General features: G+C 41.5%; 1 protein-coding gene across 2 annotated transcripts in view; it reads right to left on the reverse strand.

Annotated features, from left to right (window-relative positions):
• Window positions 1-2,704: 2,704 nt before the first annotated feature.
• Window positions 2,705-26,316, reverse strand: part of rnft1 (ring finger protein, transmembrane 1) — a 31,292-nt gene continuing 7,680 nt past the window's right edge. Inside the window, exons 4-9 of one of the 2 annotated variants that reach the window (XM_033045795.1) lie at window positions 25,277-25,377; window positions 23,634-23,787; window positions 14,812-14,970; window positions 10,227-10,292; window positions 5,382-5,483; window positions 2,705-5,295 (exon numbers count right to left, since the gene is read on the reverse strand). In XM_033045795.1, coding sequence (XP_032901686.1) covers window positions 5,161-5,295; window positions 5,382-5,483; window positions 10,227-10,292; window positions 14,812-14,970; window positions 23,634-23,787; window positions 25,277-25,377 — 717 coding nt within the window. In that variant the 3' untranslated portion in view covers window positions 2,705-5,160. The remainder of the gene's footprint in view (window positions 5,296-5,381; window positions 5,484-10,226; window positions 10,293-14,811; window positions 14,971-23,633; window positions 23,788-25,276; window positions 25,378-26,316) is intronic. The other variant, XM_033045796.1, reaches the window with a different exon arrangement.

Here is a 26,316-nt window from a genome sequence, read left to right on the forward strand (position 1 = left end):
AGATTTGGATTTGTCAATGGCCACTGTCCACAGAAGACTTCATGAACAGAAATACAGAGGCTACACTGCATGATGCAAACCACTGGTTAGCCGGAAAAATAGGATGGCCAGGTTACAGTTTGCCACGAAGTACTTAAAAGAGCAACTACAGTTCTGGAAAAAGGTCTTGTGGACAGATGAGATGAAGATTAACTTATATCAGAGTGATGGCAAGAGCAAAGTATGGAGGAGAGAAGGAACTGCCCAAGATCCAAAGCGTACCACCTTATCTGTGAAACATGATGGTGGGGGTGTTGTGGCCTGGGCATGTATGGCTGCTGAAGGTACTGGCTCACTTATCTTCATTGATGATACAACTGCTGATGGTAGCATAATGAATTCTTAAGTGTATAGACACATCCTATCTGCTCAAATTCAAACAAATGCCTCAAAGCTCATTGGCCTGGCAGAGCATCACCAGAGAAGACACCCAGCAACTGGTGATGTCCATGAATCGCAGACTTCAAGCAGTCATTGCATGCAAAGGATATGCTACAAAATACTAAACATGACTACTTTCATGTACATGATATTGCTGTGTCCTAAACATTATGGTGCCCTGAAATGGGGGGGGGACTATGTATAAACACTACCGTAATTTCTACATGGTGAAACCAAAATTTATTAAAATGGCCTTTAACCACATGTAATTTTTTGTATTACAAATCTCAAATTGTGAGGGTACAGAGGCAAATAAATAAATGATGGGTCTTTGTCCCAAACATTATGGAGGGCACTGTATGTCCTCATTCTTTGCAATATTAGGGAAATTATCTTAATATCCAAATTTAACATCAGGGTTGGAGACCTTTATGGTGTCATGTGGTCAATTTGTTGGCTTTCTAGAAAATGTTGCAGTTTTATGACTCAACCAATAGGTTTGTGTAATATCAGTTGTGGGGATAGTTACTGGAAGCTTTTGTGATGGCAGTGTGACTGGGCGCTTAAACTGAGTTGGCATTAATTTGTGATGAGAAGTTCAACTGACTAATAATGAGGCTGAAAATAACATGGAGAGAAGGGCAGCAAAAATCACCCACATAAATTTCCAGAAGACATTGTATAAGCATCTGTACATTAAATTACCTGGAAAGGTTAAAAGCGCGTGTAAGGAGAGAGAATCCTCCTCAAATACATTGACCAGTTCGGAAAAATAAAAGTTTCCAAAGAAAAATGGCCTTGGTATTTCACTGTGTCTTTAATTTCCGACTTCCATGAATAGCTATAGTACAGTTTCAACCCAGTAACTTCACCGCATGAGTCTAGCAAAGTGCTAAACAGAGAGGTCAGTGTGGGAAGGGGAATTGAGATCAGAACTGCCAAAGCCCATAAGGTCATCCATCTATTCTAGAACTATAACTTTGTTTTTTGCGCACCACAGATATTGCCTATTAAACTAATAGATTATTTCCAGCATTTCCTTTTTAAGATTTCCTACAATTGTTCTGTTCTGAATCTCAATGTTCCAACTTTCTCATCTCAAACGGTGAACACCAAAAGCTATTGTTAACTGGTCTCCACTCTAAACCATCAAACCCCCACACCCTGCAATTTAAAACTACCTGATGAAGGATCCTGACCTGAGGTGTCAACTGTTATTTCCCTCCACAGATGCTACCTGGCATGCTGAGTTCCTCCTTTTGCTTCTGATGCAAGGTCTTTGACCAGAAACATTGTCTGTTGCTCTATCCAAACACTGATGTATCTGTGTTTCTGACATTTTCTGGGTTATCTTTTTAGATTTCCAGTGACTGCAGATATTTTGCTTCAATTACTGTTTCTGAAATGCTGCTTCTGAAATGATATAATTTGAGGAACATTTGGGTTTGTTGGAACTAAACCCATTTCTTCATTCTAGAATTGTAGGTCCATTGTAAAGCATAATAATAGAGAGCTTTGTTCCATTTATCAAAACACTCCTGGTATGCTAATTTGCAAATTAATATGGTTACATTCTTAATGGCAGAAATTTTTGTTCTATGGAATATAACAAATATAAATCATTTGACTAAAACTTCATGGCATGTGGAACTAGGGAATGAATGATATACTAGATAAGATTCATGTTTATTTAAAACGTCGGTGTTTGCAGTAAGCTTGAATGCTACAGAAAAGATGTGACAAGCCAAGTAGATTTAAAATGTACTTATCTAGCCATAGCATAACAACATTTAATCTTCTAGTTCTGAAGAATGTGAAGACAAGCCAGCATGAATTCCACCAAAAAGTCTGGGGATTTTCTATCTCAAAACAGTATATTTGCTTAAGGTAAAGATTGGTACAATTGATGATTTTAAGAGCAGATTTTCTGCTATATAACTTTAAATCTTTTGTTTTTCCTAAATATTTGAAATTAATGCATCTGATTGGAAAAGCATAAACTATAATTTGGTAGTGTAATTTGACCTGGTACTGTATTATGGATTTATTCCATTTTGCTCAAAGGTTTTCCAAGTTTCTCCAAATAAATGACATTTCAGTCGGTCAATAAATGATTAAAGTGCTTTGTAGATCAATATCCAGGATAGAACTTCATTGAGTCTATATTTAGGCAAGCAGTTTCTATTTGTGTTATACAATTTTTAACATAAAATGAAAAATATCAAATAGACATTTTATCTTTTAACCAATCTTAGTAACGACTACTTGAAGTAAGAAGCAAATCGGCGTGGGATAAATCACTTTATTTATAATTAATCCAGATAATTATTGGAAAATATTTTTCTTACACCATGAATTTTCCCAAGCAAAGAAAAGTCACAAACAATACTGTCAATGCAGAACAAAGGAAAATCTGCATGTCCAGAATGTCTACTTGGCTAACATTATTAAAAATACACATTTTGGGCTAATGCTTTGATTTAATTTTACTGAAATTGAATCCCATCTTCCCCTAAGTGAGCAACTAGTCTAGATTGGATTCTGCTTTTTGGCGCAGAGGCTGCACTTGTACTGTATGATTGAGATTTAGCACTCACAGAACATGTTCACGGTCCCCTTTGCTCCATCTGATCAGAATAAAGTACCTATTTGATTATGTATACCTAAAGATTCTATCAGTTCAGATACTGTCATAAGCATACACCCAGGTAGGAAGAAGACTCATTAAAAAATCTAAAATGTTCAGGCTTGTAATTGTTTTCCCACCACTTTCAGGGATCTGCAAATGGACACTGTAGAAGTCCCATACAAAAGATCTTAAAAAAATATTCCTAATTTTCAATTTTAGAAAAGTAATCCAGCAGCTGCTAATGTTACAAGGAGCATTCTCTCCCTGCATGTATCACTAAGTAGTGATGGGGCAAAACTGATGGGTGAACACCCTCTGGCATTCTTTGTAGTTGGGGGAGGGGAGAGAGTAGGGATGGGGGAGGTGCAAGCAAATGGGGTTACTTTATTTACATATAAAATTCTTGAAAGCAAAATGAGTGAAGCAATCAGTAATTTCTACGTTTTATCTCAATGATAAGGCAGTCTAGTTCTGCAAAACTATTACTGTGGGATTTATTTTAACACCTTTCCCAGTACTGGAATAGTGATTCCCCGAGTCCCAGGATTAGACAGGTGCCGCATCCAGTCCTCTTGTATGAAACAATGAAGTTGGTTTCCAAACTAATGATACTGTTAATTGCCCATTTGAACACATTATGCCAAGCAGGCAGCACAGAATAGTTGGACTACATGTGCTGGTTGACCTCAAGGCACGAAGGAACCGAAAGGCAGAGATTGTCAGTTTTTCCTGCGTTGGTTTGAAGCAAAATAGTCTTAGCCACAAATGTTGATCACTACAGCTGATTTTGGTTAAGTGATATTTGGTATTCTCTGCATTAAAGGGGGAAAGAATGGAGGGAACATTAAGTAACTTGTAGAGAAGGCCCATCTTTGAGCTTCTCGTAAATAGGCAGGCATGTGGGAAATTATTGGAGACCACCTTGGTTGTCTTGCCCATTACCTTTCATCTCATCACACCATCAATTAAACCATCTGGAGTTAATTTGCTTTGAATGTATCCTGAAAATAGGTCCTCGACCTTTTCTTCCCATTAATAAATGTAATTCAACTGTCTTAAAAGGAATTTGAGGCTAAGTTTTGTCCCACAATTAACTTGTCTTATCTTGACTTTACTGTTTTACTCCCTCATCCTAATCCTATCTAAATAAAATGATCGCTGTCACAGGCAGGTAGAATGGTTCTTTTTGGGAAGAGAAGGGGATTGATATTGCATCTACCATGTTAGGGATGTCCAACTTCTCAATGTGAGGGCAGTACATCTTAACACAGCTACAATGGGCTTCCACTGTGTTTCATTGAAGATTTTATGAAACCAATTCAGCTTCCATATATTACAGCCGCACTGATATGCAAACTCCATTACATTGAAATGTTAGCATCTGTCCACTTTTACTTTTAAGAGCTGAACCGCAATAGGGTTTTTAAATACCAACTGGTTTATTATCAAATTATATAACTTTGGCAGCTTCAAGTTACTAGCCTTGATCTTTCCAACACCCATTCCCACAATAAAAACCTCACTGCCAGTACTGTATTTGCTGAAACCAAATTATATTCCTATGCAATAGGCACGGATGCCAGACCACCAAATAATTACTGTGCTTAAAAAAAAATCCCAGAGAGCTTTATTAAATTCCAATGCTAATTCCATCAGTTTACTAATCTGGTGCTCTTGAATTTTCAATTAGTTAATTAATTTGGAATTAATCAAAAGAAAATGCAGCAGTAATTTACAGGCACAATAAACGATTACAAAAATTAGAAGACTTTGAGATAGATGGAAAATAGTGAACGACAATTTACTATAAAATTTATAAATACTTAAATCTGAACCCACAGCCTGATTTAGCAGCTACAGAAAATCTGTGGCCAAAATGCAAATATTTCCAGATTGGTAACAGGTAATGTAATATTAAACAATACATTTATTATGTCAACAATTAAAATATTACCATTGAATAATATTCACTTAAAAAATAAAGCATTTATCTTTATCATTTGTTTTTATTAAGAAAAATTTGAAAATATCTTTCCAAAGAGTTGATAAGTTTTGGTTGCACTCAATACTGGTCTGCTGCTATTGGTCAACAACAGGACCTAGTCATCTGGTCAGTAAAACTGGAGGTGGATGGAGGTGGCTCCATCTCGCCAGGCTTGAACATAATCCAAGATCACAGTCCGGCAGAGAGGACAAGTCTTCTCCTGATTAAACCAGAGTGAGATACACTCCTCACAGAATATGTGCTGCCAGATAAAATAGAAGAGTTCAGAGAAAGTCTAGGTAATGCATCCTTCAAATTTAAAAGCATTCCTTGATTCAAGATATTTACCTGACAAACGAGGAGAATAGGTTCTCTGAATTCTGTCTGGCAGATAGGGCAAATATCTCCCGAGTCACTGCACTGATGTTTGGTGGCAGCAATCCCATAATGCTGAAACAGAAAAGTTAATGTTTTTATTTGGTATTAATGTTTGATATAAATGTCTCCATATTCACTCTACCTGCCAATTTACCAGAACAAAACAACCATTTCGATTAGATAGGTGGAGGTAATAGTTGCTTGAAATGTGATGTGGTTGGATGCTCTGGCAATTAGTCTGCATGGAAGAGTGCATTTATAGGAAACAGATTGTAAGTGGCCACATCAACAGGCAATCTTCATTGATTCAACAATATTATAGTGCAGAGCCCAATTTGCCGAGACAGTCCCCTGCATATTTGTACAGCAATTCAGCTAGTCCCACATCCCTGCTTGTTTCCCCACAGCCCACAACATTCCCTTTGAGTATTTATCCATGTTATTTTAGAAAGCCATAAATTATCTGTGTCTGCTTCAACTTAAGGTATTGCAAGATTTTTTTTAAAAGCCTTCTCTAAATTTCACTGGATTGTTTAGTAAACATTTTAACTTGACTCCAGTTGCAACAATCTTTCCATTTATTTATTTATCTAAACTTTTTAAAGTCGTTCTACACATCTAGTTCCTTTTCAAGCTGCTTTACGCCAAGAATAATCTCTTGTAATGGAAGTCCTTCATCACTGGAACTTTTGCAGTAAACCTAGCCAAGAGGGTTGTGCCAAGACAGTTGCCGAGTATGTAGAGATCAAGATTTTTACATATTAAGGAAACGCATTAAAAAAAAATAGGAGGTACACAAAAATGCTGGAGAAACTCAGCGGGTGCAGCAGCATCTATGGAGCGAAGGAAATAGATGACGTTTCGGGCCGAAACCCTTCTTAAGACCACTTCAAAAAAAATAGGTGCAGGAGTAGGCCATGCAACCTTGTCATGGTTAGGGAGCTTGTGTGTCTCAGTGACCCCTAGAGCGATGCCAGCGGGAGATTAGTCTCCTGTTAGGGTCTCTCACGATGGACAGGTCGAAGAGTAGAGGCGAGACGAAGAGCGAGGCACTGGTCCTCCAGGTTGGAAATTGAGCACAGGGCTAACAACTATGTCTCGTAAAACAAATATGTTACGGAAATAGCAACTGAGGGAATCGACACTACTGGGCGTGATGGACTTCCAGGGCTACCTGACCTGGGGTAATGTAGAAGCTAGCCCAGAACAGACAGAAGTGGAGGACCTTCGTTGCTGCCCTGCATGCCAGGATGTAAGTAAGTAAGTAGGTCATTGGGCCCTTTGAGCCAGCATGGCTGATCATCTAAAATCAGTACTGCGTTCCTGCTTTTTCCCCCATATCCCTTGAATCCCTTAGCCCTAAGAGCTAAATCTAACTGTCTTGAAAACATCCAGTGAATTGGCCTCCACTGCCTTCTGTGGCAGAGAGTTGTGGCACAACTCTCTGGGTGAAGATGTTTTTCCTCACCTAAATGGCCTACCCCTTATTCTTAAACTGTGACCCCTGGTTCTGGACTCCCCTAACATGGCAACATTTTTCCTGCATCTAGCATTTCCAATCCTTTAAGAATTGTATATGTTTCTATAAGAGCCCCCCTCATCCTAAATTCCAGTGAATATAAGCCCAGTCGACTCATTCTTTCATCATATGTCAGTCCTGCCATCCCAGGAATTAACCTGGTGAACCTACGCTGCACTCCCTCAATAGCAATAATGTCCTTCCTCAAATTAGGAGACCAAAATTGTACACAATACTCCAGGTGTTGTCTCACCAGGGCCCTGTACAACTGCAGTAGGACCTCCTTGCTCCTAAACTCAAATCCTCTCGCAATGAAGGCCAACATGCCATTAGCTTTCTTCACTGCCTGCTGTACCTGCATGCTTACTTAAAGTGACTGATGTACAAGCATACCCGGGTCTCGTTGCACCTCCGCTTTTCCTAATCTGACACCATTTTGATAATAATCTGCCTTGTGTAAAAATATGCTGGTTTAAATCAAAGATAGACAAAAAAATCTGGAGTAACTCAATGGGACAGGCAGCATCTCTGGAGAGTAGGAATGGGTGAGGTTTCGAGTCAAGGCCCTTCTTCAGACTGTCTTCCTGTTCTTGCCACCAAAGTGGATAACCTCTCATTTATTCACATTATACTGCATCTGCCATGCATCTACCCACTTACCCAACCTATCCAAGTCATCCTGCAGCCTCATAGAATCCTCCTCGCAGCTCACACTGCCACCCAGCTTTGTGTCATCAGCAAACTTGGAGATGTCACATTTAATTCCCTCATCTAAATTGTTAATAGAAATTGTAAATAATGGGTCCCAGCACTGAGTCCTGCGGAACCCCACTCGTCACTGCCTGCCATTCTGAAAAGGACCTGTTAATTCCTACTCATTACTTCCTGTCTGCCAACCACTTCTCTATCCATGTCAATACCCTACCCCCAATACCATGTGCTCTAATTTTGCACATTAATCTCTCGTGTGGGACATTGTCAAAGGCTTTTTGAAAGTCCAGACAGACCACATCCACTGGCTCTCCCCCTTATTCATTCTACTTGTTACATCCTCAAAAAATTCCAGAAGATTAGACAAGCATGATTTTAAGCATGATTTCCATGCTGACTTTGACCGATCATATCACTGCTTTCCAAATGCGTTGCTATAACATCTTTAATAATCGCCTCCAGCATCTTCCCCACTACCCATGTAAGGCTAACTGGTCTATAATTCCCCATTTTCTCTCTCTCACCTTCCTTAAAAAGTGGAGTTACATTGGCCACCCTTCAGTCCATAGGAACTGATCCAGAATCGAGAGAACATTAGAAAATTATCACCTATGCATCCATGATTTCTAAGGCTACCTCCTTCAGTACTCTGGGATGCAGACCATCAGGCCCTGGAGATTTATCTGCCTTCAGTCCCAACAGTTTACCTAACACCATTTACTGACTAACGTGGATTCCCTTCAGTTCCTTCCACTAGATCCTCGGTCCCCTAGTATTTCTGGGAGATTGGTTCTGTCTTTACTAAGGAAGACACTGAAAAAGTACTTGTTTAACTGTTCTGCCATTTCCTTGTTTCACATTATAAATTCGCCTGTCTCTGATTGTAAGGAACCTACATTCACTAATCTTTTCCTATTTGCATATCTCAATAAGCTTTTAGAGTCTGTTTTTATATTCCCCGCAAGCGGGAAAAACTACAAAATGGAGTAAACACTGCCCAGTCCATCATCGGCTCTGACCAACCTACCATCGAGGGGATCTATTGCAGTCACTGCCTCAAAAAGGCTGGCAGCATCATCAAGGACCCACACCATCCTGGCCACACACTTATCTCCCCGCTACCTTCAGGTAGAAGGTATAGGAACCTGAAGACTGCAACGTCCAGGTTCAGAAATAGCTACTTCCCCACAGCCGTCAGGCTATTAAACTCAACTCAAACGAAACTCTGAACATTTAATAGACCATTATCTGTTTATTTGCACTTTATCTGTTTATTTATTCATGTGTGTATATATTTATATAATGGTATATGGACACACTGATCTGTTCTGCATTCATGCCCACTATATTCTGTTGTGCTGAAGCAAAGCAAGAATTTCATTGTCCTATCTGGGACACATGACAACAAACTCTCTTTTCATACCAGGGCATCGGAAATGTCCTCATTCTTCAGGGAACGGGGATTCCCCTCCGCCACCATAGATGAGGCTCACACCAGGGTCTCATCCATACCCCGTAACACTGCTCTCTCTCCCCATCCCCGCACACGCAACAAGGGCAGAGTCCCTCTGGTCCTCACCTTTCACCCCACCAGCCGGCAAATACAACACATAATCCTCCGCCATTTCCGCCACCTCCAACGTGACCCCACCACTCGCCACATCTTCCCATCTCCCCCCATGTCTGCCTTCCGCAAAGACCGCTCCCTCCGTAACTCCCTCGTCAATTCTTCCCTTCCCTCCCGCACCACCCCCTCCCCGGGCACTTTCCGTTGCAACCGCAAGAAATGCAACACCTGTCCCTTCACCTCCCCCCTCGACTCCATCCAAGGTCCCAAGCAGTCGTTCCAGGTGCGACAAAGGTTCACCTGTATCTCCTCCAACCTCATCTACTGCATCCGCTGCTCTAGATGTCAGCTGATTTACATCGGTGAGACCAAGCGTAGGTTGGGCGATCGTTTCGCCGAACACCTCCGCTCAGTCCGCAATAACCTACCTGACCTCCCGGTGGCTCAGCACTTCAACTCCCCCTCCCATTCCCAATCCGACCTCTCTGTCCTGGGTCTCCTCCATTGCCAGAGTGAGCAACAGCGGAAATTGGAGGAACAGCACCTCATATTCCGTCTGGGGACCTTGCGTCCTTATGGCATTAACATAGAATTCTCCCAATTTGGCTAGCCCTTGCTGTCTCCTCCCCTTCCTTAACCCTCTAGCTGTCTCCTCCCACCCTCCCATCCGCCCGCCCTCGGGCTCCTCCTCCTCCTCCCCTTTTCCTTCTTTCTTTCCCCCACCCCACATCAGTCTGAAGAAGGGTTTCGGCCCGAAACGTCGCCTATTTCCTTCGCTCCATAGATGCTGCTGCACCCGCTGAGTTTCCCCAGCAATTTTGTGTACCTTCTCTTGAATCTTATATTGATTACTATATGGCATTCAGTAAGACTAGCTGCAGTTCCCAAAGTGGCCATAAGATGGCAGCTGACTAGCATTTTCTTGATGTCTGCGTCGCTGCCTGAAATGTATCCACATGAAGGGAAAGCAAGAGGAAGTGTTTACAGCCAGGAGAGTCTCAATACTATATTTCTTTACCTGTTTACGGGAAAAACACTGCAAAGCCTTTCCGAAAGTACTCCAACGGCCATAGATTCCAAGGAGCTGAGAAGCAAACACAAAAGGACAAAGGTTATGTTGATAAGTATCTTTTCTCAACCCCAGCTCACCCAAAACTTACATTAGTATTTTAGGTGGTTTCCTTGCAACGGTGTGTTTAGCTCGGTGGGGGTGGGTGGTGATGGGGTTTTAGAAAACGTGATAATTAAGGTCACAGAATTAGACGCTGTGATTAAAACAAATTTGTGTTTAAAACAAATCTTCCCCCCCCGATTAAACAATTTTGTTACTATGAGGCATCTATGCAGAGAATGTCAAATACACTTCATTTCTGTCAGCAGACCTATCAAGGCGTCATCCTAATTGCTGCACTGCTAAATCACTAAATCGTCTTTCAATGACTGTTAAGTGCTATAATATTGCTCTTTGTATTTTGATTTCAACCAACTGGCATCGTGGCACAGCGGTAGAGTTGCTGCCTTACAGCGCCAGAGAGCCGAGTTCGATCCTGACTACGGGTGCTGTGTGTACGGAGTTTGTTCTCCCTGTGACCAGGTGGGTTTTCCCTGGATGCTCCGGTTTCCTCTCACACTCCAAAGACATACAGATTTATAGGTTAATTGGCTTCAGTAACAATTGTAAATTGTCCCTAGTGTGCAGGATAGAACTAGTGTACGGCGATCGCTGGTCGACATGGGCTGATGTGCCTGTTTTCACGCAGTATCTCTAAACTAAATATCTCTCCATCACAAGTACAGTAGTAAAGATGGTATGGTCATGGCTGGAAATTGAATATTGTAAATTGTCTGGTATTTCAGAAAGGAAAAGGTGTTGGATGTCTTTGTTAAGAATACAACTTCAAAACAGCACGTGAGAGCAAGACATCTTAATGCACCCAGAATTCGTAATAAGGACTTGAATAGAAATAAATGGATTTAATATGAGCTAAGACAGCAATATTCCAACAGATAGGGCCTGATCTGCTGAGTTTTCCTAGCATTTTATATTTCTATTTTAGATATTTAGCACCTAGAGTTTGTTTAATTTTCACACGTATTCTCGTGAATTTGGATAATTCTGTGGAAATAGCTGTGGTGGTATTGATCCAGTGCCTAGAGATGCCTCCTTATAGGAAAGAAATGAAGGCATTAGAGAGGATTCAGAAACTATAATCATGGTTCCTGGGAAGATGGACAATAGGACAGACTAGCGAGGCAGAGACTTTTCTTTTGAGACCAATTACGAGAATATGACAGAAGTGTATCTAATTATGGCATACTGTTATGGGAGTGCTGCTGCACAGCTCCAAGGACTCAAACCTGACCTCGGGTACAGCCTGTGCAAAGTCAGTACATTCTTGTTGAGACCATGTGGACCCCTGGGTCCTCTGTTTCCTCCAACATTCTAAAGACCTGCTGGTAGATTAATTGACTTCTGTAGACTATCCCTAATGTAAGCAGGAGAATCAAAGGGGAGTTAGAACATAGAACATTACAGCACAGGAACATCCCTTAGGCTCAGAATGTCTGTACCAAACATAATGTCAAGATAAACTACTCATCTAAGTTGATGCTTAGGTAAGAGAGAATAATTTCTGGGAAATAATTGGGCGAATGGGTCTAATAGGAAAGCTCAAAGAGCCAACATACACTTGATAGGTTGAATAGAACAATAAAATCGGTGGAAGGTGCTGTGTTGAAGTGCAGGGGCCGAAGTAGAACCGGAACAGGACTGATCCCAGATAGAATCAGAGTCATGCAGCATGAAAACAGGCCCTATGGTCCAACTTGCCCACTCCGACCAAGATGCCCCATCTACACCAGTCTCACCTGCCCATGTTTGGCATATTTCCCTCTAAACCTTTCTGATTTATGTACCTGTCCAAATGTCTTTTAAATGTTACTATAGCAACATTTAATAGCCTCAACTACTTATTCTGGCAGACACAAAAGGCTGGAGTAACTCAGAGGGACAAGCAGTATCTCTGGAGGGAAGGAATGGGTGACGTTTCGGGTTGAGACTCTTCTTCAGACAGAATTGGGGGAGGAGACAGAGATAAGGAAGTGTATGGTGTGAGAACGAGACATCAAGGCGGTGGAGATCAAGGAAATTGTAGAATAGATCATTGTTAGCTAGTCGAATGTGAGAACGGATAACATTTAATCGGGGCAGTCAGACTGGGGGATGGATGGAGAGAGAGGGAAAGCAAGGGATACTTTGAGAAATGATATTAGAGAAGTCAATATTCATACCGCTGAGGTGTAAGATGCCCAAGCAAAATATGAAGTGCTGTTCCTCCAATTTGCGCATGGCCACACTCTGACGATGGAGGAGGCCCAGGACAGAAAAGATAGTGTGGGAATGGGAGGGGTTAAAGTGTTTAGCAACCAGGAGATCAGGTAGATTTTTTGGCAGACTGAGCGAAGGTGTTCAGCAAAACGATCGCCGAGCCCGCGCTTGGTCTCACCGATATATATATAGCACAAATTGGAGGAACAACACTTCATATTTCGCTTGGGGAGCTTACACCCCAGCGATATGAATATTTATAAGATACAAAATACTGGAGTAAATCAGCAGGACAGGCAGCATCTCTGGAGAAAAGGAATGGGTGACGTTTCTGGTCGAGACCCTCCCTCAGACTGACGTCAGGGGGGAGGGAGAAAGATGAATAAGGAAGTGTAAAGGTGTGAAATGGAGATCAAGGAAAATGTAGAATAGATCATTATTAGCTGGGAGAAGGTAACAACAAAGCAAACAGGTAAAATGTAGTCGGAGACAGTAAGACTGGTCGGAGAACTGGGAACGGGGTATGAATATTGACTTCTCTAACTTCAAGTAACCCTTGCTTTCCCTCTCTCTCTCCATCCTCCCCTTACCAGTCTGACTGTCTCTGATTAGATTTTATTTCTTTGCTTTGTTGTTACCTTCTAGCTAACAATGATGTATTCTATATTTTTCTTGATGTGCACCCCCTTTGATGTCTCGTTTTCACAGCTTAAACTTCCTTATCTCTGTACCTCCCCCTTCCAACTCTCAGTCTGAAGAAGGGTCTTGACCCAAACATCACCCATTCCTTCTCTCCAGAGATGCTGCCTGTCCCGCTGAATTACTCCAGCATTTTGTGTCTATCTTCGGTTTAAACCAGTATCTGCTATTCCTTCCTACATACCTCCTCTGGCAGTTCATTTCATATACCAACTACCATCTGTGTGGGGAAAGAAGTTGCCCCTCTCGGTCCTCTTACCTTTCTCCCCTCTCACCCTTAACCTATTTCCTCTGGTTCTTGATTCTCCCATTCTGGGTAGAAGTCTGAATGCATTCACCCAATCTATTCCCTGTACACCATGTATAACAAAGATAAAATTCATTATTTTATGGTAAAAGATCCTATGTTAAAGGGTGATCATACCACGTTAGCTTGAGAGGGATGAGGATTTGAAGTTTCCCTGAGCTGGAGATCTTAGAACCAGGAGTCACAGTCTCACGATTTTGGGTTAGGCCAGTCAGAGCAGAGATGGAAGAAATTAATTATTTTCACTGGAGCATTGGAGGTTGCAGGGAGACCTAATAGAATTCATAAAATTATTATGAGCAGCAGAGACAGTCAGAATCTTTTTCCCCCAGGGTGGAAATGTGAAAGACTAGAGGGCACAGCTTTAAAACAGAGGAGGAAAGTTTAAAGGAGATGTGCGTGGCAAGTTTTTTTTCACATAGGGGCGAGTACTTGGAAGCAGATATGATAGTGATATTTAAGAGGCTTTCAGATAGCCACATTGATATACAGGGATATGGATCATGTTTAGGCAGATATGATTTGTTTAACTTGGCTTCATGTTTGACACAGGCTATTTTCTATGACAGGGCTGTGGAAGTTTCTCCTCATTGGCATATCTAGATCAGAAAAGAAAGCAAAATTATTTCTCAAAGGGTTGGAACCTCAGGCAGGAAGATTGACTGGGAACCAATAGATCAACATTAGATCTTGAGGAATAATAGAGCAGTCTCGGGGCTTGTCAGCCATTCCTGCTCCTATTTATGTGAGTGATGTCACCTTAAATCCATTAATTTGGCACATAATCACATGCAATAGAACAGTATCATAGAATCAATAAACTTTTGTATAGCTGACTCTCAGAAGAGATGCTATACCAAGGCAATTATTGTTAGGGTAAAATGTACCATAGCCAATGTTGGAAAGAAAATCAGCCCAGGTCTGCCTGATCTCTCAACCAACATTATAACAATCTGGCTGTCTCATTTCTAACATTTGAACAATAACTGCATTTCATGGGATGAAACATTGAATTGGCAAAGGTCTCTATAAAAATAACTTTTGGTGTAACAAAATGTAAAAAATCTGTCAAATTTCATCTGAAAGCGAAAGATACATGGTCTATATCCCCTACCCACTGCTTCAATCTATAAAACAGATAGGTGCTTATAACTTCTGAATTTATATTTTGTGATGCTTCTGAATTATAATATATTAATTCAAACACATACTTTGTAAATGTTGAGATTCCTTTAAGTATATTAACATAAGCAAACATTTGTCCCTTACCTTCAGTATGAGGTAGAACAAACTTAGCAGAATACCCAAAGTCCAGAACACGGAACCATCCGATTCATTACTACCAATCAGATACCAAAACCAAACAGGCATGGGCACAAGAGAGCGGTGGAACTGGTTCACTTCTTCAATGATCATGTACCACTGACCCTTTTAAAAGAGCGAGAATTAATAAACACACAATTAAATTCCAATACCATCATAATCAGTGCACACTCCCATAGTGACATCCTATAGCCAAATCTCCACTTTATATATCTGAATCAGCTTGAAGGAAATTAAGACGTCAAGGAGCACAAAATCCCACATTTCTAATCACACAGCTTACTAAAGCCGATCAAAGAAATACACACACGCATACACACACTTTACTCACTGCAAACTGTTATAATGAAGCATACACTATATCTTTCCCATTGTTATTCTTTTATTATGATAGAAGCTGCAGTAGTCCATTAAAGCCAGAAAATACTGCAGATTGACTGGTGCCAGTTACTGGAGCAGCAGAGAGCATTAGCTGTATACAGACGGAAAATTATATACTATTCACGATCTGTAATGATAAAAACTACAAGAGTATTAATAGGACTTAATAGGCAGCCAATTGTGGCATTAGTGACTATAAATGTTTAACTGGAAACTAATTTTATATATCAGTTCATCAATTTTGCATTATTATATCACCATTGAAATGTTAAATGGGTTAAGGTTTTCTAACATTCTCTTATCAGGCTTCATTTGAGTTATCAATTACTCATGAAATTTCAGATATTTTACGGTCACTTTCCAGTTCCACATCCTTAAATCATAGAACAGAAAAGTACAGCAAAGGAAAAAGCCCTTTGGCCCACACTGTGCCAAACTAATGTCAAAATTATCTATCAGACTGATGTAGGGTTGGGGGGCGGGGGGGCGGGGAGAAGAAAGCAAAAAGGAGGAGGAGTCTGAGGGCTGAGGGAGAGCTAGGAAGGGGAGGAGACAGCAAGGGCTAACGGAATTGGGAGAATTCAATGTTTATACCACAAGGGTGCAGACTGCCCAAGCGGAATATGAGGTGCCGTTCCTCCAATTTCCGATGGTCCTCACTCTGGCCACGGAGGAGGCCCAGTTCAGAGAGGTCGGATACGGAATGGGAGGGGGAGTTGAAGTGCTGAGCCACCGGGAGGTCAGGTTGGTTAATGCGGACTGAGCGGAGGTGTTCGGCGAAACAAAACATTGAATTTTCCCAATTCCGTTAGCCCTTACTGTCTTCTCCCCTTCCTAGCTCTCCCTCAGCCCTCGGGCTCCTCCTCCTCCTTTTTCTTTCTTCTCCCCGCCTCCCCCCCCACCCTCCATCAGTCTGAAGAAGGGTTTTGACCCGAAACTTTGCCTATTTCCTTCGCTCCATAGATGCTGCTGCACCCACTGAGTTTCTCCAGCACTTTTGTCTACCTTCGATTTTCCAGCATCTGCAGTTCCTTCTTAAACTCTTCTTGTAGCTAGTTCACCTTAATCTAGGTAGTATTCTAGTAAAACTCTTCTGCACCCTCTCCAAAGCCTCCACATCCTTCCTGAAATGGAGTGACTAGAACACAATCAATAAATAACTGTATTTTACAAAAGGAACTTCCTATCACTCATAGATGGTCACCAAGGGGCCAATGTACACTCTGGCTCTGTTCTGGGTATGTGTGGCACGTGTTAAGGCTTTCTGAACTTCCGAATGTTTAAATATTTGACCATGATGTTCACTAAGTTTTTGATATGGAATATGTCTTTACTTGAATAGCCATATGACAATGGTGAGAAGGAATGGGTCGAATCCCCTTCTTCAGCCCAACATCTCATCTTGGGCGCAGATGGAGGAATTGGGAGTAGGGGATAGAGTCTTTACAGGAAGCAGGGTAGTAAGAAGTGTAGTCTAGATAGCTGTGGGAGTCAGTGGGTTTATAATAGATGTCAGTTGATAGTCTGTCTCCTGTGATGGAGACAGTGAGATCAAGAAACAGTAGGGAGATGGTCCAATTTATTTTGAATAGTGACCATTTGCAAGGTTTTCGTGGTCTCAGTGCTTCGGTGGGCAAGAACATAAATCAAGGTTCATGTGTAGATGGTTCTCTCCGTTCCCTCCGCAACACCCTGGTTATCTCATCCCTTCCCACTCAAACCCACCCCTCCCTAGGTACCTTCCCCAGCAACCGCAGAAGATGCAACACCTGTCCCTATACCTTCCCCGTCGACTCCATCCAAAGACCCCAACAGTCTTTTCAGGTGAGGCAGAGATTCACTTGCACCTCCTCCAACCTCATCTGTATCCGCTGGTCCGGGTGTGGGCTATATATCGGTGACACCAGGCACAAGCTCGGCGATGGTTTCACTGAACATCTCTGCTCAGTCTGCCTCAACCCACCTGATCTCCCAGTTGCTGGACACTTTTAACTCCCCTTCCCATTCCCACGCTGACCTTTCTGTCCTGAGTCTCCTCCATTGTCAGAGAGAGGCCCAGCGCAAATTGGAGGAACAGCACCTCATATTTCGCTTGGGCAGCTTACACCCCTGCGATATGAACATTGACTTCTCTAACTTCAAGTACCCCTTGCTTTCCATCTCTCTCCATCCCTCCCTTTCCCAGTTCTCTGATCGGTTTTACTGTCTCCGACTACATTTTATCTCTTTGCTTTGTTGTTACCTTCTCCCAACTAATAATGATCTATTCTACATTTTCCTTCATCTCCATTCCCTTTGCCCTATTTTCACACCTTCATGCTTCCTTATCTATCTATCTCCCTCCCCATCTGACGTCTGTATGAAGAAGGGTCTCGACCCAAAACGTAACCCATTCCTTCTCTCCAGAGATGCTGCCTATTCCACTGAGTTACTCCAACATTTTGTGTCTGATTGGTTTAAACCAGCATCTGCAGTTCCTTCATACACAATGAATGAAGGTGGTTACAATTGTATGATTATAATAGGATCTAGGATGGCAATGGGCTGAGGAATAGCACATGGAGTTTAATTCAGATAAACGTGAGAGGATGCATTTTGGCAAGATAAACCAGGGCAGGACTTGCACAGTAACTGATAGAGCCCTGGGTGTGTTGTAGAACAGAGAGACATTGGGGAGCAGTACATAGTTCCATGAAAGTGCTGACCTAGGTGGACAGGGTGGTGAATACCACGTCTGGCATGCTTGACAGGATATACAGTACAGGAATTAGGGCATCTTGTTCCAGCTATACAAGACATTGGTAAGGTTGCAATTGGAATATTGTGAATGGTTCTGGTTGCCCTGCTATAGAAAGGATGTCATTAAACTGCAGATGGTGAAAATTAAAAAGATATTACTGGGTCTGAAGGGTATCAGTTATAAGGAGGGATTGAGTCTGGAGGGTGAGAGTTAGAAAAAGAGGCTGGATAAGCAAGCCGAGGATATGAGGGGCAAAGATAGTCTGAATAACCTGTCTTTTCCCCAGGGTAGGGAAGTTTAAAACTAAAAAGCAAAGGTCTAAGGTGAGAGGGAAAAGATTTAAAAGGGAATTTGGGGGCAACTTTTTCCAGACAGAAGTTGGTGCATGTCTGGGAACGAGCAGCCAGAGGAAGTGGTAGAGGCTGGTACAATTACATTTAAAGGATATTTGGATAGGTACATGGACAGAAAAGGTTGAGGGATTATGTGCCAGGCTCATGCATGTGGGAGTAACTCGGTTGGGCAACTTGGTCAGCAAGGCCGAGTTGGGCCGACTGGCCTGTTTTTCTGCTGTGTGGCTATATGCCTCTTAGATAAGATTCCTTTAGCAGGAAGTGAAGCACCAGACTCAGTATAAGTCATTGAGGTGAACATTTGAAGAGGTCTGAAGAAGGGTCTCGACTTGAAACATCAACCATTCCTTCTATCCAGAGATGATGCCTGCCCCGCTGAGTTACTCCACTATTTGGTGTTTGACTTCGGTGTAAACCAGCATCTGCAGTTCCTTCCTACATATTTGAAGAGGTGGCATCTGCTGCTCATTTTATGGGCAAATATAACATCAAGTTAGAGAACACCAAGCTGACATGGAAAGGGTAAGATTCCAAAAGCCTTTTACAAACAATAGCTGCAACATAAGTTCCATGAATAAGTTCTAATTCAAAGCTGAACACGTACATACAAAATAATCAAAGCTTTCTTTATATCCACAAACTATCAAAGTTGAAAATATTTGGCGGCTCCTTTGAATGAGGAGCATGTGCATGAAAATAGTCTCAATATGCACTGGTTTCATTCTAATAGAGCAGCAACCAAGAATCATCGGAGAGGAAAAGTAATTCTTAAACTGGACAAACCATGAATCATGTCATCTGATATCCTGATGCAAGAAGGCATTTTCCCTCCTCGTATCCTTGTACAAATATCTTCCAGATTTTTGCCTGTTTAAAATATCTATTTAGGCTCAGCCAGATTCCTGCCCGAGAATCTCTCCTGGTTTGAAAGCCATGATACTGAAAACATCTTGGCAACCAATCATTCAACTATATCAGAGAGTGGCCCTTACAGTTTCTCATTTTTGTGCTGTGAATTTAAGGACACAACAGAATATTTTTAAGTGTTGTTAAATTGATTATTTTTAAATATATTTTTCAATGTTACCTGTACATAGCTGGAAATATTTAAAAGCAAACTGCTCTCTAAATTGCCATAGGTCAGAGGTTGCCAAGTGAATTTCTCACTCTTGAATGTCATGGCTAAACAGTGGAACATAAATATCAGGCTCAGCTGCAGTACAAACAGAGTCACGAATAAGCTAACAAAGTCCCTGGGAAGCATTATTGTAGCTCTGGTGTTAACATTTCAGGTTAAGTATCAGCTTCAGTTCTACATCCTCAGTCATGACATAACAATTACAAATAAATGTGGTTTGCATTGTGAAGTCATATAGTTCTCTTGAGCAAAAATAGAGATCCATAAACAGGATGATAATTCCTGTTGCCTGCCAACATTCTCAAATTGTAGCTAACTTCATAATTTCTTTCATGTGAGCCCTCACAATTTAAGACAAAGATGATATCACATTCCTGCTCAACCCCTATGCCCTTCAACTCCCTTCTAGTTTAAATTTCTATTAATGTCCACCTTAAGTATTTTTAATGACTCCACCTCCAGAGGAATCTGCAGTACATGTCCAAACATTCATGACAATCAATGGAAATAAATCAGAGGCAATGCAAGGAGGAGCACAATTCTGTCCCCAACCACACGTCAATAGCATGGCGTCTCTGATCAAGGGGGATTTATATTTTGTGATCCAAGTGCTGAAAAATATCGCTTCTGTTATGTCAAGTTGGAAAGTTTAGGACTGCTCTTTGTAGACCAGATAAAAGATCAAGGAATGGTTCAAAATAAGCTTGCAACATGATGAGAGATTGAATAAACAGTGGGGAACTGTTCCTTATGGCAATTGGCTCAATAACCAAAAGGTCAACGTTTAAATTCAGTGGCAAATGATCTAGTGAGGATAGATGTAAAGTTATGTTTCAGTCACCTGTAAAGTTGGTTGAAGTGGATTCCCACAAAAAAAGCAAAATAAATCAAATAATTCAATAATGCCCAATGGAAACAAGCTTGAGATGACCAGAGGACATAGACAGGAATAAGCCCAGTTTGATGTATGTGCAGTCAAATCAGTTCAACATGTTTTCCTTTCCAGGAGATGCAACTTCAGTCCTATTATCTACAGTCAGAGTTGTACAGCATAGAAACAGGCCCTTCGGCCCTCCAAGATGAGCTTGTCAATTGCATTCAAAACTGGCTTCAAGGAAGGCAAAGGATAATTAGAAAATTGTATCTTGATTGGAGGACTTTGACCAATGGAATACCGCAGAGGTTGGTGCTATGTAGGTAACATTATCAGTGAATTTGCAGATGACACCAACATTGTTGGTATCCTGGTCAGTGAGAAGGATATACAGTGCCCTCATAATGTTTGGGACAAAGACCCATCATTTATTTATTTGCCTCTATACTCCACAATTTGTGATTTGTAATAGAAAAAAATCACATGTGAAAGTGCACATTCTCAGATTATAATGAAGGTCATTTTTTTGCATTTTGATTTCACCATGTAGAAATTACAATAGTGTTTAAACTTAGTCCCCCATTTCAGGGCACCATGTTTTGGACACAGCAATGTCATGTAAATGAAAGTAATCATGTTTATTATTTTGTTGAATATCCTTTGCATGCAATGACTGCTTGAAGTCTGCGATTTATGGACATTACCAGTTGCTCGATGTCTTCACTGGTGATGCTCTGCCAGGCCTGTATTGCAGCCATCTTTAGCATATGCTTGTTTTGGGGGCTAGTCCCCTTCAGTTTTCTCTTCAGCATATAAAAGGCATGCTCAATTGGGTTCAGATTGGATGATTGACTTGGCCACTCAAGAATTGACCATTTTTGAGCTTTGAAAAACTCCTTTGTTGCTTTAGCAGTATGTTTGGGATCATTGTCTTGCTGTAGAATGAACCGCCGGCCAATGAGTTTTGAGACATTTGTTCGAACTTGAGCAGATAGGATGTGTCCATACACTTCAGAAATCATTATGCCACTCCATCAGCAGTTATATCATCAATGAAGAGCCAGTACCTTCAGCAGCTACATGCCCAGGCCATAACACCCCCACCACCGTCTTTCACAGATGAGGAGGTATGCTTTGGATCTTGGGCAGTTCCTTCTCTCCTCCATACTTTGCTCTTGCCATCATTCTGATATAAGTTAATCTCCGTCTCCTCTGTCCACAAGATCTTTTTCCAGAACTGTGGTTGCTCATTTAAGTCCTTATTGGCAAACTGTAACCTGGCCATCCTATTTTTGCAGCTAACCAGTGGTTTGCATCTTGCAGTGTAACCACTGTATTTCTGTTCATGAAGTCCTCTGTGGACAGTGGTCATTGACAAATCCACACCTGACTCCTGAAGAGTGTTTCTGATCTTTCGGACAGGTGTTTGGGGATTTTTCTTTATCGTAGAGAGAATTCTTCTGCCATCAGCAGTGGAGGTCTTCCTTGACCTGCCTGTCCCTTTGCGATTAGTACGCTCACCAGTGCTCTCTTTCTTCTTAATGATGTTCCAAACAGTTGATTTTGGTCAGCCTAAGGTTTGGCTGATGATAGTTTTATTCTTGTTTCTCAGTCATATAATGGCTTAATTGACTTTCATTGGCACAACTTTGGTCTTCATGTTGATAAACAGCAATAAAAGTTTCCAAAGGTGATGGAAAGACTGGAGGAAAGACTAGGTGCTGAGAGCTCTCTTATACCTGCATTAAGGAGCAACTTAAACACACCTGAGCAATTACAAACGCCTGTGAAGCCATGTGTCCCAAACATTATGGTGCCCTGAAATCTGTGGAATTCTCTGCCTCAGAAGGCAGTGGAGGCCAATTTTCTGGATGCTTTCATGAGAGAGTTAGATAGAGCTCTTAAAGAGCTATGGGGAGGGATATGGGGAGAAGGCAGAAACGGGGTACTAATTGTGGATGATCAGCCATGATTACAGTGAATGGCGGTGCTGGCTCGAAGGGCTGAAAGGCCTACTCCTGCACCTGTTGTCTATTGAAATGGGGAGACTATGTATAAACACAGCTGTAATTTCTACATGGTGAAACCAAAATGTATAAAAATACTCTTTAATAAAATCTGACAATGAGCACTTTAACCACATGTGATTTTTTTTCTATTACAAATCTCAGATGTGGAGTACAGAGGCAAATAAATAAATTATGGGTCTTTGTCCCAAACATTATGGAGGGCACTATGAGTTTAAAATAGGATCCTGATCAGTTGAGAAAATGAAAGTTAACTAATAGGTGTAAAGTGTTGCACTTTGGTATGTCAAGCCAAGGATAGGACTTGCACAGTAAATGATCGACCCTGGAGAGTGTGGTAGACAAATAGATCTGGTAGTCCAGGTGCCTGGTTCCCTGGAAGTGGCGATTCAAGCAGATAGGTTGGCAAAGATGATGTTTGATACACTTGCCTTCATTGGTAAGGGTATTGAGCACAAAACTAGGGACATCATGATGCAGTTGTACAAGTCATTGGTAAGACAGCACAATGGAGTACTATGTGCAATTCTCTCCACCCAGGATATCATTACATTGGAAAGGGTACAGAAAAGATTCATCAGGGTGTTACCTGAATTTGTAGGCTTAACTTATAGGGTGTATAGGCAGGGATGTTTTCATTGTAATGTAAACGGTTGAGGGGTGATCTTATTAGGGTGTAAGAGCTTGCCGTTGGCTTCATGGATAAAGTGAAAGCTCAGTACTTTTCCTAGGGTAGAGGATTCTAAAACTCATGAGCATAGGCTTAAGATGAGAGGGGAGGAATCGCTGGACAACTTTATCATTCAGGAATGAGCTGTCAAAGGAAGCTCATTGCAAATGACATTTGGACAATATGGATAGAAATTGTTTTGAAGGATAGAGGCTTAATGGGAATAGGCCAAAATGAAAAAGTGGTTGGCGTGGGCTTGGTGGGCTGCAGGGCCTGTTTCCCTGCTGTATAGCTATACCTTCCTGTATGTTCAACCGTCAAGCCTATCTATTCAAATTTGCCTGCATTCATTCCATGTCCCTCAATACTCATTCAACTATATCCCCTGATGCCTCTTAAATGTTTCTTGCCTTTTCTTGCCTTCACTCCCTCCTTTGGCACTCCAGGTACCAACTATCTGTTGTGTGAAAAATGTACTAGAAGAATTTAAAACTTCCAAGCAGAAGTTGCTGACTTTAAAAAGTGGACGTGTTTCCTGATTCAGATTCTAAACTTTCAAACTCAGATTGTTGCCAATATACTTACCCTTGATTTGAATGACATCAGTGATAAAGGCACCAATAGGATAAGGCACTTGAATCCCATAGAAAGAAACTTCAATGTGAAGTCTGCAATTCCCACAATCCACAGTGCATCCCAAAATCCAATAGGATTGACATTGGTATGAAGAAAAATTAAGCTGTAAAGAGAAAGAAGCAAAAAGCTTTAAATTTCTCAAACGCTATCTGCACCGAACTTGCAAGTTAAAAGTATTAAAGAATAATTTGGTTGTTTGTTTGGATAGATAGAACCTCAAAGCAGTAACACTTAGTATTTACAAACCCAGACTCCACACATGGTTATTAAGCTACATACAAAGTAGCCATCAGAATGTGGGCCCCACTGGGTACATTGTTCCCCCACATTTTCCCTAGAGGTTTATACTTCAACAGCTTCCCAGGAATGTATTCGAGAAACAAAGCTGGTCTTTATGTCTTGTTTTCACCAATGAGAAATTATCTCATAGTTTGGATCTTACTTAGAAATGCTTGCAGTTCTTCGTGGAAACATCTGCACCTTAGTTCAAGCAGTTCCACATTTTGGAATTCTAGCAGAAATGCACAATTTCTTAAAAAATAGATGAGTTGTCAGCCAATTCTCTGGTGCACCTGTGGAGCAGGGTCCTGGTGGGACGCCCAGATTTATGCTGAGGAACTGGCTCTTGGATCACAAGCCCATTCAGTTCAGTTCAATTTATTGTCAACTGTACCGAGGTGCAGTGAAAAGCTTTTGTTGCGTACTATCCAGTCAGCGGAAAGACAATACATGATTACAATTGAGCCATTAGTGTGTATAGATATATGATAAGGGAATAAGGTTTAGTGCAAGGTAATGCCAGTAAAGTCCAATAAAAGATTGTCCGAGGGTCACCATAAGTTAGATAGTAGTTCAGGACTGCTCTCAAGTTGTGGTAGGATGATTCAGTTGCCTGATAACAGCTAGGAAGAAGCTGTTTCGGAATCTGGAGGTGTGCATTTTTACACTTCTTACCACATTTCATTTGAATGGGGATGGTAGGTTTCTGGGGAAGAATGTGAATGTAACATGCTTATATCATTTTCTTACAAACTTGTTACATCTGAAATAATTACTTCACATGTGGTTTGGTTGCTTTTATTTTATCAATGCATTTAAATTTCTTTTGTGATTATTTTTAGATATTTCTGAAGGTTTTGTCAGAGATTGTACCATGCTGCCAGACAGGCACTTGAATCCATTACCCCCTGAGAATGCAATTCTGTCTTACAGATTTGATCAAAAGGAATATGGAACATTGGTGGTGAGTTCATATCCATAAAATATTGGATCAATGGCTGAAGCTATTTTATTGAGCACTCTTCACCACCACCACCCACGACCCCCACCCCCGCCCTCTGCATTCACAGATGCTGCCGAGCCCACTTGTTCTTTGCCCCACTATTATTCATTGCTGGCCATATCTATGCTTGTAACTTTTTTTTACCTCAATACATGTGACTATAAACTAAACTTTCAAATTCCCCATTTGATTGTTGCCGAGCTCTTTATTAAAATGGAACCTACTCATTATTTGTACCACTAATCACAACTACCCACATGTTCAAAGATTTCGCCAACTTCTTTCACCCCCATGTTTCTATGAAACATACCTGTAGAAGAGTGACTGAGACTGGAAAGTGTCATAGAGGAGAAAGGTGGAGGCAGTTAGAAACCCAAGCAACCAGCCACACTCTAATACAGAGCGGCGCTCCTAAAATTAAAAAAAGTCATATTCAGTTTGAATTAGCACAATTCAAGAATATTATCAATGATCACAGGAAATCTCAAAACATACAACACTCCCAAAAGACTCCCAAAAGAACAGATTCTGTATCATCCTAAAATAAGTAAGAAACTATCCTGCACTCAAATTCGACATCCTTCGTCCGGCACCTCCCTCCATTTTCTGAATCTCACCATCTCCATCTCAGGAGATAGACTATCGACTGACGTCTATTATAAACCAACTGACTCCCACAACTATCTAAACTACACTTCTTCCCACCCTGCCTCCTGCAAAGACTCTATCCCCTACATCCAATTCCTCCATCTACGCTGCATCTGTGCCCAAGATGAGGTATTCCATACCAGGACATCCGAGGCACCCTGCAGCTCTGCTCCTATGCCCCCTAGTCCTTGCCTTTCACCCCATCAGCCGTTGCATACAACAAATAATCTTCCAACATTTTCGCCACTGGGATCCCACCATTTTCCCTTTCCGCCTTACGCAGAGACGGTTCCCTCCGCAACTCCCTCGTTAACCTAATTCCTTCCCACCCAAACCACCCTGTCCCCAGGTACCGCCCCTGCAAACGCAGGAGATGCAACACCTGTCCCTATACCTCCTCCCTCGACCCCAACAGTCCTTTTAGGTCAGGCAGAGGTTCACTTGCACCTCCTCCAACCTCATCTACTGGATCCATTGTCCCAGGTGTAGATTCTTAAACATCGGCAAGACCAAACGTAGACTTGCCGATTGTTTTGCTGAACACCGTCGCCCAGTTCTCCTGGGCCTACTGCTCTCCCTGTTGCCAAACACTTAAACTCCCTTTCCTATTCCCACACTGACCTTTCTGTCCTGGATCTCCTCCATTGTCTGAGGAGGCCAAATGAAAATTGGAGGAACAGCACCTCATATTTTGCTTGGGCA

This window comes from Amblyraja radiata, chromosome 28, assembly GCF_010909765.2.
Source record: "Amblyraja radiata isolate CabotCenter1 chromosome 28, sAmbRad1.1.pri, whole genome shotgun sequence".
Classification (NCBI taxonomy): Eukaryota; Metazoa; Chordata; class Chondrichthyes; order Rajiformes; family Rajidae; genus Amblyraja; species Amblyraja radiata.